Consider the following 15,277-nt stretch of genomic DNA (forward strand, 5'->3'; position numbering starts at 1 on the left):
GCGCGTCCCGCCTCTCCGCCAGCCGCCGCGGGCACGGGGAGCCGGGGCTCCCCGCCTGCCTTCCCCGGGGCTCGACTGGCCGCGGTCCCGCCGCGCCGACCCCTCACGCGGGCGCTCGTAGCTGCGGGTGGGAGCGGGGGCCCCTCACAGCCTCCTCCATCTTAGTGGCCGCCGCCATCTTGGGCCCGGCAAACGGGCGGCTCAGCGGGACGAGGGGTGCCGGGCAGGACCCACCCGGCGGGACTAGAGGTAGCGGGCAGGACCCACCCCACGGGACCGGAGGTGCCCGGGCAGGACCCACTTGGTGTCCGGCAGCCCCCACGGTGACGGCAACACAGCCAGCTCCCGGGGGTCTTCGGCTCATATCCCCCCCACTCAGGGCCCGCTCCCACAGCAACAGGCTGCGCCCTCATCCCCGGCCTGTTCCGGGAACACCCGAGCAGCCCTTGGCACGCTTCGGAACTCCTCGTTTGTCCGCCGGGAACACCCGAGCGGTGCTCGGCACACTTCGGAACTTTACGTGCGCCCGCCGGGGACACCCGAGAGCGGCCAGCGCCGCCGATGGGATTCGGGCATCTCCGGACAGGCCCTAGAGCACTTCGGTTGTGTCCGGAATGCGGCGCGGCAGTTCCGGCCGTGGCCGATAAACAGCCATTGGCCGCGCCGCGTGGGGCTGGGGTGGAAGTGGGCGACGTCACTTCCGGAGAGTGACGGAGCGGCGGGTCAGAGGCGGCAGCAAAATGGCGGCGCCTGAGGAACGGGAGCTGACGGCGGAACAGACCGAGAAGCTGCTGCAGTTCCAGGTGCCGCGTCCCAGGGGCCCGCGCCGGCCGGCGGGAGCGGGGGAGGCGGTGCATGGACACGGAACGGGCTGAGCTGGGCCCGCCCCGCCGGCGCTGGGGGGTACGGGGCTCACGGAGCCGGATAGGCCCGTCCTGGAGTGGGGTGTCGAGCTGGGCATGAGGGGACGGTGAGAGGAGAGACACCTGTGGTCCCAGTCCTGGCCGGGGTGAATGAGATTTCCGTGCCCCTAACACTTCTTTGGGGCGATGTTCTGTCATCGCTAATTGAGAGGTGGCTGCTCAGTACACTCCTAGCAGGAAAAACTCTTTGGTAAGTCCCGGCCATTTTAATTAGTCTGAAAATTTTCCTTGTCGTAGCTGGACAGCCTTTCCTGGCACCGAGGCAGAGTTATCCAGTGGGTTTCTGTGGAACATGGTTCCTGCCCCTCACGACTGGGTAACGCCGCTGGAGACTGTAATGATCTAATCTGTATCTGCTACACAACTCTGGCAAGGTCGCTTAACCTTTGCTTTGCGAGGCCTGGGGCTGTGTGGCAGATGAATGATCATAAACACAGTCTGAAGATGTGGTTAACTGGGGAGAAAACAGTGCTGGGCAGCTGAAATTCCTAGGGTTGCTCAGTGATGAGTAACTAAATGTGCTGAGCAATGAAAATTACCTTCAGGTGTCTTGGGTTTGTTTCTGAGCTGTAGGACATCCCTTGGATTGCAGTTCTTTTACAAATCCCGTGATTACTTTTAAGAGTGCTTTGTCTGCTTTTGTTGCTTTACATTATTTTTTTAAGGCTGTACATTGAAAGTTTGGTGTGATGTAACTGTAGATTTAAAAGGACTCAGAGGCATCTGGCCCTGCCTTCCCCAGGTGATCCAGTGCAGGTATTCATCATTCCACTCATTGCCTTCCCAAGCCTTCACCTGATTCACAGCCCCCTGACTTAATTACTGTGCTGAGCTGTTTTCCCATGACTGGACCTGGGAGGAAACTTGTTTTCCAGATGTCCCCTCTAAGTCTCCTGCAGACTGAGCTCTTTGGGCAGTCAGATTGAATACAGACAAAAGGCACAGAGCAGTGACAGCCATTGCTGTCCCTGTGCTGCCTCTGAGTAGGTGAGGGTTTTGTACATGTAAATGTCCCATTCTCTTGCTGTGAGAGATCCTGGTTCTTGCTCATCTGCTTGATCTGGACAGGTAGCACTAGCTGCTCTCACCACTGCCTCTGCTGCTGTTTTCAAAGCCCTGTGGGCAGCTGTGAAGTGAAATAATCCTGTTTCCCAATGCTCCCTGGTGTTGTCATGGACAGAGGGCTGCCAGGGAACCAGAAGGAGGGATTCATACTTTAGTCCAGCTTCCTGTCAAGCTCTGGTTTGAGGCACAGAGAAACACTCCTCAGGCTGTCAAGGGGAGACATTTTTTCACTTAGACCACTGCTGTGCAGAGCCAGATGTGAAAGCTGTGGTCCAGAAGGCTTGGATACCAGCCAGGATCCTCCCTCTTCTGGGGTGTGTTGGATCAGCTTTCTCCAGGGCTAATGACGGCCCCCACTGTGATTCCTTCTCCTCTGATGTGTCCCACCTAGCTGAGAAGGGCTCAGGTGTGAGTCCTGCTGCTTCCTCAAAAGTAAATCAGTCCACTTGGAAGAGATTTTTTTTCCTCAGACTCCAATAGGAAGAATGAGGTGTTTGGAGAGATTAAGTAAGTGTCATTAAAATAATTTGTACATTGCTACAAGTCAGCTTGGAAAGCCTTCAGGGATCCCTGCTGACTTTGCTGGGAACAAACATTTCAGTGTTTTCAAGGATGATTTCACACTTTGTGATGTGCCATCATAAGTAGGCTGTGCAGCATTCCATGGTGACAGAGCACTGCCCTTCCACAGAAGGTTCTGTCCCCCTGCACTGTGCTGAGAGCAGCAGAGCACACCAGGAAAGAAGGCAGGATGACAAGGATGAGGTAAGGAATAGTAGAAGGCCCTCAGTGAAATAGAGAGCCAAAGGGAGGGAAGCATTGAGCAAGGACTGCTGTTCACCTAGCAAACAGCTCTTTGGGGTGAAATGCTGTTGCCCTGAACTGTTTATCCTGCTCCTGCTGGAGAGTGCACCTTTCCAGGCAGAGGTGAATGTGCTCTTCTGTCCTGCCTGGGCTGTTGGGCACAGCTCTGTGTTAGTGCCTGCTCTGCATTAATCCCACTGCTGTTTGTGTGCTGGGTTCTGGAGTGCTCATACAAACAGCTTTGCTGGCAGAAAGCTGAAACCAGCAGCTTCCTTCTCGTGGGCAGGGCTGGGACAGGGCAGCTCTCTGCACCATGCTGGGGCAGGTTAGTAAAGGAAAAAAAACAGTAGAGAGAACTGGGATAAACTTGAAATGAAAGCAACAAAGCCTCTTGCATGCTTTCAGCCTCCCATTTACTGCCAGAGAGCTGGCTAATAATGTAAGGGAATAAAAGCATCTAAATTTTTCATCTGTCAAGACCTTGCTGTCCTGACATTTGGAGAGAGAAGTTTGCTGTGAACAGTTTGGGAAAGCTGTGGAGATGTGATTCATTTGGGAGATGGAAGAATCAGAAGAGCAGCTTTTCTAGGATCTGGTTATTGATCTGTGCCCATTACACTTGGGCTGATGTCTGATATTGTAATATGCTAATGTAAAGTAATGGAGTGTTATTTGCAAGAGAGTTGGCACTCATAATCTCTGACTTCAGCTGGGGAAAACAGAATGCTCAAGGCTGGATATGGCTCTGATTTAGGGGAAGGAGGAAACATGAAACTCCAGGCAGCTTTCCCACTCAGTGAATCAATCAAAACCCTCAGAAAGGCATTTGCTGTAATATGCAATGAGAAACTCTTGGTTCAGGTGTTTTTCCAGTTAGAACTCATATGTTCTTTACCCTTGGAAAGTAATTCTCTGGATTTGGCAGTGGGCTGGGAAGTAAGAGCAGTGCCAGGCAGTGCTGTGGAATTGCATCTCCTGTGCTGTGTTTCAACATCAGAGCGGATCTGTAGCGGCGACGCTTTCGTAAGTCCAGTTTACAACCTTTGTCCACTCAGGGTATTCCTTCTACTTTTGAAGCATGAAATTGCACTTTCCACTGCTTCAGTATTGAGAAGATTCTGAGCAGTCTCAAAGGTGAGAGATACAAATCATTACCTCCAGCAAAAGCTTCCTTATGCTTTACAATAACACTCTTGCTTTGTGTGGTGGTCGAGAAGGCACTATTGAACTTTTCTGGCATTTGTGGAATTTAATATTTTGTTTTAGAAATATTAGCCACTGTGTTGAGCTTGGATTTATTTGAAGGTTTGAGAGTGCTGGTTTAATGGGACTAATTTTAACTACTTGTTATGTCTGTAAGATCCATGCTCTTGGATGGCAGCTAATAAGAGATGAGAGCAGCAGGGTTTGAAGATGCTGGTTATTCTCTTAGCCCTGATGATACTAAGAATGTGCTGGTTTGCCATGTGTGTAAGTTTGCAGCTGATCAAAGTTCACCAGAGATGCTGAAGCAGTGGAAATAATGTGGAGTTTCAAGTTTCTGATCTGTTTCCATGACTTGGTGAAGCAGGGGCCCTAGGAATGCCCTGGGGGTGATAATGACCAGTATCAGTGTTTGCCAGCGAGTTGTCTGAAGTGGCAGTTGAACTGTGGTCCTGCCATTCCTTCCATCGGGTGTGGGTCATTCTGAGCCCTGCTGTGTCTCCCAGAGCATGGTGGAGCTGTGGTGTATCCAGTGGAGCACATCACAGTAGCAGCCAGCAAGGTGCTGAGTGTTAAAAGCTGCCTCTGCCGGCAGCTGTTCCTGCAGCGTTTAATTGTTCAGCCTCATTGATCAGACAAGTGGCAGGAGCTGTTGGAGTGGCTTTGTCACTTCTGCTTTGAGTTGAGAGCAGCTGAATTAAGATGCTAAGAAAAAAAAAAGTAAAAGGAAATTCACCTCCCTGGAGAGCTCGTGTAGAAGACTGAGAAGTGGCTAGAGCTGCCTGTCACTGTGGTGGCGGTCAAGAAGGGTGGAGTTGGCTGGCTCTGGTGTCTCTGTGGAGCTCAGATGGTCTTGCAAATGCTGCAGTGTTTCAGTGCTCATTAAATGCTTGTTGATAGCTCTGCTGCTTTCTGACCTAAAACTGCAGAAGAATTTTGCATAATTTAAAAAGGAGAGAATGCTTGGTGATGTTCTTAGTGCTCACAGATAATCCAGGCATTTAGAGACAAAGGTGTAAATGAGTTTTTGAATCTTGTAAACTTTGTGAACACCACCAGAATTTCCAGAATATTGGGGAGTGGTGATCAGAAGACTTTCAAGGCTCTGGAATAAACACATTGTGACTCCATTGTAAAATCAATTAATTGAGTAGATTGCAGGTGCCTTTAATGGTGTCCTTATAAAAAGACACTGAAGTGCCTGCTGTAGAAATTCAGGTTGAAAAAATAAAGTTAGAATGCAAAATAAATTTAATAAAAAATAAAGTCAGGAAACAAACCCTAAATTTTACTCTGCAAAGCACATCTTCAAAGAAAGATAGCTAAATGTAAACATTAAATGGTGAAACTGATAATCAAAGGTATTCTAGCAGCAACAGCTGAGGAGTCCACTGAGCTTTATTTCTTCTATGAAATCCTGTTCTGCAGTGTTCCTTTGCAAGGCTTGCTGCAGACTTACTTTTTAATAAATATTTATACACCACTGAACAGTGACTTGAAGTGCTTTTTTTTTCTGAACTTCTGCAGTCACAATGCTTTCAGCAGTCTCATTGGGTCTGTACAGCAGAATGAAACAATGATTTTTGCCCAGAAGATAGGAGAGAAGGTGGTGATCTGGAGACTTGGTGAGAAAGAAGCCAAGAAATGCTCAAAAGTTTGAACTGAGCCCAGAGATTGAATAGGGCATTTGTCCACAGTGTTTGTTACTTGGGTGGAAATGGCATGTGGAATGTATGAATGAGGGCAGGGGGAGGAATACATGCACCATCCTTCTTCAGTAAAAAAAACAATTCCCTGCATTCTTGACTGGTCAGCCTGTCAGGAGCCCGTCAGGGGCTTTTCAAGAAAGCAAGGAAAACATCTGCTGAGCCTTAAAGCAAGTGCAGTGGGGAGAGATGTTTCTGTGGCACAGTGACAGGGGTGTTCTCTTCAGCAAACGTTTGTCTCTGTTCAGGAGATATTGATGTGGCTCCCTGTAATAACAGACACGATTGTTTGATCTCCTGTGCAGAAATTCTGATTGGCACAGGGCTAAAATATACCCAGTGGCTTTGAGGTTTGTCAGTGTGTTTGGGCTTTTTCTGTTTCAGGCCCTGTGTTGGACTGTTCCTGCTTTTTTTACTACACTGTTTACTATGCTTTTTTGCTTCCCCTTTAGTGCTGGGAACATCACCTTCAGTAATGCCTGGCTCGTTTTGGTTTTAGTTTCTGTTTATGCTGGCAGTGAGTGGAGTAACAGTCATCTTGACTTTTCAGAAATGCTTTGTCAGTATTTTGAGTTCAAGATGATGTTTGAGGACATTGGCCCAGCACATCTTTTCAGAGTGGAGCCTGTGGGCAGAATTGTGTTAAACCCTTGACTGTGCTGAGTGCTGTTGTAGTGACAGACCTTGGGCACACTGGGAGTTGGCTGGTGCTGGAAGAGTGCAAAGGCCTGTTTGAGGCCTCCTGTGTGTTTGCAGGTCACTCTGCTCCTCAACTCAGAGCAGGGCACTTCAAAACATGGTGATAATGTGTTGTGGTAACTGCCACCATGTGCTCGTGCCTTGTTAAGAGCAGTCAGGATGCAGCACTTCTGGCACTCATCTGCTTTTATTCTCCTTCTTTAGGACTTGACTGGCATAGAGTCCATGGACCAATGTCGCCACACACTGGAGCAGCACAACTGGAACATAGAGGTACCACTGAAAATGAGACTTGCAGCACTTTCCAAGTCCCTGGATTAAATGCAGCCCTCTGTGGGAGGAGGGGCCCTACCAGTAAGATTAATCTGTCCCCCCTGGATTTACCCAAGTAGCTCTTTAGAGCTGTATCTCCACACACCTGCAGAGCTGGTTTCAGCCAAACACAGCAGACTTGTTATGGCTGTGAACAATCCTTTGACTGGCACAGGATGTGGCCTCCTGTGGAGCCTGTGTGCTGGCTGCCATGGAGAAGGCTTTCCACATGGAAAAGAGCACTGGGGGTTCCTGTTTGTCAGGAGTTGTGCTTATCCAGTGCCCTGGGGCTGTGGACAAGTAATACCCACTGTCACTGTCCAAAGTATGAAAACCATAAAATGCCTGAAACCTCCCTTTGCTGTTTCTTATGTCAAAGGCAGCTGTGCAGGACCGACTGAACGAGCAAGAAGGTGTCCCAAGTGTCTTTAATCCTCCTCCACTGCGGCCGTTGCAGGTCAATACAGCTGACCACAGGATCTACAGCTACGTTGTCTCAAGGCCACAGCCAAGGGCAAGTTATCTTACTTGGATTTGTCCTGCTTCTTGGCTGACTCTCTGTGAATACAGAACTTGGAAGCAGCTAAAGAAATAGTTTTCTTTGCATGCTGTTATCTCCTTTCTAAATATTTTATCTTACAAAAACAAAATGTAGCACTATTCCTTCAGTTTCTGTTACTGCTGTGGAGATTTTCTCCATGCTGTGATTCACAGTATGAGGACATTTTTTTTTCTTTTGTCATAGACTGTCTTGTTGTGGTGTAGTAAAGCCTTTTGATCAGTGAAATTGGAACAAAGGACTGTCCCCTCCATGTGACAGTGATAATGTTTTTCTTTTTAGAGCCCCCCTTAAATGTGTATTAACTAGAATACAGAATTACTTTCATTAATGCTTTACAAACAAATTTGAACGAGCACCTGTAAGACTTGGGGCTGTTAGTCTTTTTGTATAGTTAAGAAAATTAATTTCTTATTTGTAATTGCAGGGCCTGTTAGGATGGGGTTACTACTTCATAATGCTTCCATTCCGATTCACCTATTACACATTACTTGATATATTTAGGTAAGTCCTTGTTTGTGCTGACTCACTTATTGACTGCATCAGGGAACACACTAGCTCGGATTTGGCTGGATCTCTGTCACTTAGATCTTTAAGCCTCATGGCAGATTTTCCATTTGTTTCCTTAACTGGCATTATCTGTGGCCTTGTAAAGTTCCTGTGCTGTTCAGGAAGAAATAAATCTTGTTGCAGAGCAGAGCACCTTGCAGCTCTGTAAATGAAGTGTTTAATTGGATCTCTAACTCCACTCAGCCTTACAGTCTGAGTGCCACACAAAGGGGTAGCAAAACAGTGTCCAGCTGTTTGGTATTCTTGGACAAACATCAGAGTCATGTCCCATTGGGCTGGGCTGCAGATTAACCTGCCCTAATTCCTGGATGTTATATGGCAAAACTCAAACTGGAAACACCTCTGCTTTATTCCCTTTGGTGTCAATTGCCTCTTCTCCCTTTACTGCCCCAAAGCACTGATTCTTGTCTCCTTTACAGCATTGATAGAGGGAAAAGGGAATGGTAGTGGTGGTAAATAGCCAGCAGTCCTGCCATCTGCCTGGTTTGGCAGTTTCCCTGTTGTATTACTTTTTTTCCCCATTAAAGACATTTCCAAAGTTCAGTGCATCTTCTGTGCATCAGTAGAACTAAACAGCACTGATATTTGCCTTGCAGTGAAGCTGTTTCAGCTTCAGAGGAATGACAGTTTCACAGGACTCATAGTGTAATGTTCTCTTTCTTTGTACATTGGAATTGTTAGTCCTGGATTAGCAGAAATGCAGTTTTCAAAGTTATCTGGACAAAACCGTGTGGCTTTTAACAGCCCATCTTTGACTGAATTCTTCAAACCTCCTACTGTTGGTGTGGCTTATGCCTGATGCTTCAGAGGAAGCTGAAGCTGTTTAATCACACAGAACTCGGATCCTTACTGATCCCTGCCATGAGATGAATCTTCACTGGGGGCTGGTTCTGCAGCAGTGGTATCAGTTTGGAGCGGGTGCCAGTTTAGGTTCAGATTATAAATGTTCAAGGGTCTCAGCTATGACTTTTTTCCCCTTTATGAATCCCAGTGACTTATCTGTAGAAAAGAAAACCTGTGCCTCAAGAAGTCAGTGAGCTGAATTTGCAGTGTCCTTTGCTTCCTTCCTAGGTTTGCTCTGCGTTTTATACGCCCCGATCCTCGTAGTCGGGTCACCGACCCAGTGGGTGACATTATTTCGTTTATTCATATGTTTGAGGAAAAATATGGGAGGATACACCCTGTCTTCTACCAGGGAACTTACAGCCAGGTCAGTGTCATGTCTTGGTGCCTAGGTCCTGGGGACTGGTGGTTTTGCCACATGGTATCAGGGCCTACATGGCAAAATTGCTTTTCATCTACAAGCCCAGCATTTATCCCCAAACTCTCTTAACAGGGTAATGGAGAGCTAGTGAACAAGTGTATTGGGAAACCAGTGTCTGCCAGGCTTGATGGTTTGCCAAGCCTGCAAAGTTGGAAAGCAAAGCTACTCTGGCTGTTCCTCGACCGTCTGTGTGTCTCTGTAGCCGACAGCTTTTCTTTGTAATCCTGCCTTTGTTTTTATAAACTGGTGTGCTGTGCCAGAGTCTGTCCTTCTGTTCACCAAATTGGGATTAACTGCCTGGGCTTGTATCACAATGCAACTTCACAACAGTTCAGGGCCTCAAAATTGAGAGGGAGCCCCTAAGAAATTATGGGAGGCGAGTGTGCCATATATCAGATCTGAGGGGGCTCTCTGTAGAAGAGGGATATCCCCCTGGACACTGCCTCTTGCACAGCTGCTCTCAGCCTGGCCAAGGGAAGGGTCTCCTGCAGAGCATCCCATCAGACATTGGATCAGCACTGCTTCCCAAGTGCCTGGGGAAAAACTGTCCGTGCCTGTCTGCTCCACACTGCACAGTGATGGAGCTCACCGCCTCTGCAGCTCTTTTAGGCTCCTCTGTCATTCCTGGAATCCAAACTCAAGTAATTGTGGAATGATTAGGCTACCAAAACTCAGTGCCAGTAAAACAGGGAGCATATTGTGCACTTATCCTGTGGTCTTGTTAAAAATGCTCCTGGGTGGGTGGAATCCAGACACTAAAGATGTGGAAAGGGAGGGATTCTTTTCTCTGTTGTCTGGTTTTTGGGAGGCCTGCAGCATTATTTATTACCTGTTTTAATAGAATTTTCATTTGGTGTGATCTGAGGATTGTGTCCTGTGCAGGCTCAAGGGAAAGCTCAGCCTTGGCCACTGTGAGTCCAAGGAGTGAAGGAGGTTCTTCACTGCTAGCTGAGTCTGGTGAGGCAGCTGAGGTGTCAGTCCCTGTCATTGCCTACCCAGTTTCACTCTGAGTTCAGTGTTCCCCAAAGCCACATCCTGAGAGGATATGAGAGAACACCACTGTAGCCCTCTTAAAGAAAGGCTCATTTAGAAGGTCTGGCAGGTTCATCCTCCACTGCTGCTTCACTAAATCCACTCCAGTGGCAGAGTAAAGGCCTGGGTCACACAGGCCTTGTGGGTGCTGCATTCCCCTTGCCCAGATCCTGTGTAACTCGACCTGCTCTGCTCTTTTGCCAAGGCACTGAACGATGCCAAGCGGGAGCTGCGCTTCCTGTTGGTTTATCTGCACGGGGACGACCACCAGGACACAGACGAGTTCTGCCGGTAGGTAGCAGAGTTTCCCAAATAGCTGTCCCTGTATTTGAAATGCTGCTTCCCTCACGTGGTCTCTTCTCATCCCCCAGCAATACACTGTGTGCACCTGAGGTCATCACCCTCATCAACACTAGAATGCTCTTCTGGGCTTGCTCAACCAATAAACCAGAGGGATACAGAGGTGAGTGTGTCCCTCCTGGGTTTTACCTGTCCCCTCCTGTCTCTGGAACAAGCCAGATGCTCTTTGGCAGATTTACACATGTAAAACACTCTGTCTATTTGCACACAATACAACAGATTTCAGGATTGCTTGGGAAAATACATGTGTTGGTTTCCTGGGGTATCTCAAAGGTTTGGATGCCAAGGAAATACATTCTGATCTTCACCTCCACCGTTCTTTGTTTATGGGTAGTTGTAGTTCTGTGTTCATTGCTGTGGGCATTTAGGCTGCTTTCAGTGCCTTGTCTCAGTGGGAGTTGGTGGGTGTGTGCTGGGAATAAACTGAGTGAAGAAACAAGTATCCAACTAGATCTGTCCTTAACCCTGCCTCCTGTGATGCCTGAGGCCAGGAAGGACTTGTTAGGTGCATTTTTTCCCTTTCTGAGACAGTCACCTTAATCCACAGCCAATCTCTGTGTCTCCTCAAAAGCCCACAGTGTTTGAGAGCTGTTGATAATCTGGCCAGACAGCAGTTTGGTAAGGATTTGCTGCAAGTGGAGCCTTTTCCTAAAGTTCTGTTCATGGCTCCTGTGTTGTTTCCACCATTTCTGCTTCATGGTCAGGAAAATGCTACATCTGGGTCAGTCTGGGCTCCATAGTTCTGCTCCCAGTTATCAACAACTTGAGAGAACAGCTCTCTGAGGAGACAGTCTTTGACTAATTCCTGTTTCATTGCTGCAATGCTTTGGAGTCACAGCCTGTGAGGGAGAGCTGGAAGGGATCATGACCTTCCATGAAATCCCTGAGCTGCTCTGATTCTGTTTGGGGGGCTCCATTGGTAACAGAGGCTCCAAGTTGCATGATGTTCCATGTGTGTTTCAAGGAGGGGATCAACAGCCATATATGAACAGTAGCTTAAGCACATCATCTGTTCCATTCCCTGCTTCAGACAGAGCCTGCCTCCAGCAAAGCCAGCCTAACTTTGTTCAGAAATGTTCAATGTGGACATACTGCCATCTCCCCCATGACAGTTTCTTCCAGAGTCCAACCATCCCTAATCACCTGAGCAAATGCTTGTCCCGTGTTTCTTTTCCTGCAGTTTAAACCCATGGCTTTGTCCCATTTTCAATGGGCATTCAGATCCATTTACTTCCTTCCTGCTTGAGTTAGAAGAGCCTTTTTTGGTTATTTGAAAGCTTGGGTTTTTTCCCATCAGTCTTTGTGCTCCCAAAGCCATTTCCTCCCTTTGCTAACTTACAGGGTTTAATTTTCAAAACGGAGCCTGAGGCCTTTTTTGCCTTGGAAAAGAGAACATCTGGGGAAGGTGCTTTCCTTGGCCCTCAGTGATGGGGAGCCCTTGTGCTGTACCCTTGGTGGCCCTCGTGTCAGGGGTGGTGACGTTTGTGCCCGTTCAGTGTCGCAGGCCCTGCGGGAGAACACGTACCCGTTCCTGGCCGTGATCATGCTCAAGGACCGCAGGATGACGGTGGTTGGGCGGCTGGAGGGCCTCATCCAGGCTGATGACCTCATCAACCAGCTGATGTTCATCATGGATGCCAACCAGACGTACCTGGTGTCCGAGCGCCTGGAAAGGTACGGTGGGACCAGAGCTCCAGCAGCACAAACCGTGCTGAGGCAGGCTCTGCTCTGTCCCCTGCCTCCCTCAGACACCGTGTGTAGGCACATAGCTCAGCACCTCCCGTTCTGTAACACAGCCCATGGGCTCTCCTCTTACCAGGGGCACCATCAGTCCATACATTCAGGCCATCTTATAGCCAGGGAGCCAGATGTGTTGCACACACAATCCCACCACTGAAAGGTGGATGTGAGTACTCTGTTCTCTGCAATTGGAGCACACCTTTGGCATGCTGGAGCTTTGCAGGGAAAGCTTGGAAAATAACCAGTAGGATCCAAGTGGGAGCTGGTGTCCACAGCTGTGTGCTGCTGCCTGGGCTGGCTGTGCTGAGCTCTGGCTGCTTTTCTGGTGGGGCCTCACAAGTCCCTGGTTACTCTTAGGGATGTACAGCTTGCATCCAAAACAGGATCCTACCATTTGACTTCTGTCTGTCCCTTCTCTGCCCCATGCCCTGTGTGGGGACCCAGTAACACGTTCCAGTTTATGAAATGGGCAAGGAATTACTTGAAGGAGATGAAACCAGGAAGAGTCTCAGATATGAGGCAGGAATCTTGGGCATTGTTCTTGTGCTGTCTATCAGCTCTGCCAAGCTGCAGAGGTTCAGAAGCCTTTTAAAGGGCTACCCACCCTTGGGAAGCAGTTTGATTGTGAGAGACTGTGGGGACCTGGCTTGGCCTTTTGGGAGCTTGTGCTACCCCAAGGCGTTACCTGCTGTGTGCTTCTATGAGTTGGAGGCTGTCCCTGCACCCTTGGGCCTGCCCTCAGCCTGCCATCCCCTCCCTTCAGGGCCTGTTAGCCCTGACCACTTCCCACTCGTGTTTGCAGGGAAGAGAGGAACCAAACCCAAGTGCTGAGGCAGCAGCAGGACGAGGCGTACCTGGCGTCCCTGCGTGCGGACCAGGAGAAGGAGCGCAAGAAGAAGGAGGAAAGGGAGAGGAAGAAGAAGAAAGAGGAGGAAGTGCAGCAGCAAAAACTGGCAGAGGAGAGGCGGCGGCAGGTGAGAGCAGAGGGATTGCAGGAGGGGCTGCAGTGTCCTGTGGGATGCCTGGCCTGCAGTGGGAATTGCTTACCTTGCTTGGGGCTTGAGCATTCCCAAGGCTCCTGGAGCAGCTGTGCTGCAGGGGACAGGCACAAAGGTCAGCTGGGTGCACAGCCATTGCTCCTGCTCCCTCCTTGCCTTGCAGACACTGCAGGAGGAGAAGGAGAGGAGGTCAGAATGCCTTCCTCCAGAGCCACATCCCGATGACCCAGAGAGTGTCAAGATCATTTTCAAGCTGCCCAACGATTCCAGAGTGGAGCGGCGATTCCACTTCACACAGTCACTGACGGTGAGCTTGGGGCAGAGCTGAGGGGCCTTCCAGAACACGGGGGTAAAGAGACTTGCAGGTGGCTTTTTTCCCTTGGACTTGCCAAATGGTGACCTTTGCTGAGAGCCTTGACAGTCAGAGCTGCTCCTTGGTAAGGAGAGTGCTGTAGGGCCTGGTTCCACCAGCTTGGAAGAGCAGAAAAAGTGGCAGAAGCTTTTTTGCCTCCTGAAAGAGAGGTGGAAGGTGTCTCTGCCCATGACAGAGCAGAGTGGGATTAGATGATCTTTTGAGTCCTTTCCAACCCTTAACCATTCTATAATTATATAGAATATATACATTCTATTATAATGCCACTGCTCCCTATGAAATAAAGGTGTAGGAAGAGTCAAAAGTGTCTGGTATTCCCAGTGCTCTGTGCCAAGCCCAGTTTCATGTGTGCCAAGGAAATGGCTGTCTCAGGTCTACAGTGCAGTGATGGTGCAAATTTGGGAGCCTTCCCCCACGAGATGCCAGGGATTCACTCTGGCTGTGTCACTGCTCCCCCAGCTGGCAATTATTTCTGTGCTTCTTTCCCAGGTGATCCACGATTTCCTGTTCTCCTTGAAAGAAAGCCCTGAGAAGTTCCAGATTGAGGCCAACTTCCCTCGCCGTGTCCTGCCCTGCCTCCCTACAGAGGAGTGGCCCAACCCCCCGACGCTGCAGGAGGCGGGACTCAGCCACACGGAAGTCCTCTTTGTGCAGGACCTCACGGACGATTGACACTTCCTTTTGGTTTTGTTTTTGTTTGGTTTGTTTTTTCGTTTGTTTTTTTTTTGTTTTGGTTTGGTTTTTTTTTTTTTTTCCAGAAGACACAAAACGGAAAGAGAAATTCATATTATTATTATAATACAATATTTTTTTTAAAAGACTGTGTACAAACGAGGGATCAGAGACCACATGGCCCGTGCCAGCCGTGCTCCGTGTGTGCGCTGGCGAGAGGACACACGGCCATCCCCTGCACCCGGGGGGGCACACAGGGGGGAGCTGCTATTGCCCCTCTGCCCTCCCTGGGGAGGAACAGGAATGGCAGCTCTTGGTAATTATTGCTTTTATTGATGACAATAATAATAAAACCCCAGCAACCCAACATCTTGTGAAGATTTGATACTCTGCTGCTCCTGAGAGACACAAGACTGAGCACCGGAACGTGCTGGGATTGGGGTGGGGGGAAAGGGCTGGACAGACTCTCTTCAGCTTCCCTCTGTGTATAAATACTGTTCTTTTAATATTTCTCTTGCTTTGTAATGACCAAAGGAGATTGGGGTTGACTATAGTATTAACTTTTTGATAAAGAGCTGGTTCGATTCTTACCCATGTGGGGCCTTGCCCAGGGTTCTTAGCCTGCGTAGTGTAATAAACTCTGCCTCTAGCATGTCTGTGCTGCTGCTTTCTGCCCCTGCCCAGGGAGGGGGGCAGCTGCTGTGGGGGCACTCAGCTTCTGGTCTTACACATGGAGCTGCTGTATGAGATGAGAGCGTGCCCAGCACGGGGGATGGCAGGGCTGGGGCTGCTGCTGTGGCATCAGCTCTGGGCTCAGGGAGGGAGGGAGCTGATGAGGCTGGGTCAGCCCTCGTGGAGCAGGTGGGAGGTGGAAAAGGTGTGGGAGGTGAGTGTAAGGCTGGTCCCTGTCAGAGGGTCAGCCTGGGCTGCCCTAAGGCAGAGGGGCAGGAGCCTGTTGCTGCAGTGACCTGTTCTGGAGCCAAGAATGGTTGGGGCT

At 49.3% G+C, this 15,277-nt stretch overlaps 1 protein-coding gene across 2 annotated transcripts; it reads left to right on the forward strand.

The window, feature by feature from the left end:
- Window positions 1–22: 22 nt before the first annotated feature.
- FAF2 (Fas associated factor family member 2) lies at window positions 23–14,932 on the forward strand. Of its 2 annotated transcripts, none has more exons than XM_071443490.1 (11): window positions 23–803; window positions 6,605–6,673; window positions 7,092–7,226; window positions 7,699–7,775; window positions 8,913–9,051; window positions 10,343–10,428; window positions 10,509–10,600; window positions 11,994–12,171; window positions 13,040–13,211; window positions 13,399–13,542; window positions 14,098–14,932. In XM_071443490.1, exons 1-11 carry the CDS (start codon window positions 741–743, stop codon window positions 14,278–14,280), a joined length of 1,338 nt encoding a protein of 445 aa, XP_071299591.1. In that variant the 5' UTR covers window positions 23–740; the 3' UTR covers window positions 14,281–14,932. The 2 variants fall into 2 exon arrangements, with proteins under 2 accessions (XP_071299591.1, XP_071299592.1); XM_071443491.1 differs by lacking the exon at window positions 23–803 and adding an exon at window positions 829–1,113.
- The last annotated feature ends 345 nt before the right edge of the window (window positions 14,933–15,277 follow it).

This window comes from Agelaius tricolor, unplaced genomic scaffold (assembly GCF_023055355.1).
Source record: "Agelaius tricolor isolate 1412-34295 unplaced genomic scaffold, bAgeTri1.0.p SCAF_18, whole genome shotgun sequence".
Taxonomy (NCBI): domain Eukaryota; kingdom Metazoa; phylum Chordata; class Aves; order Passeriformes; family Icteridae; genus Agelaius; species Agelaius tricolor.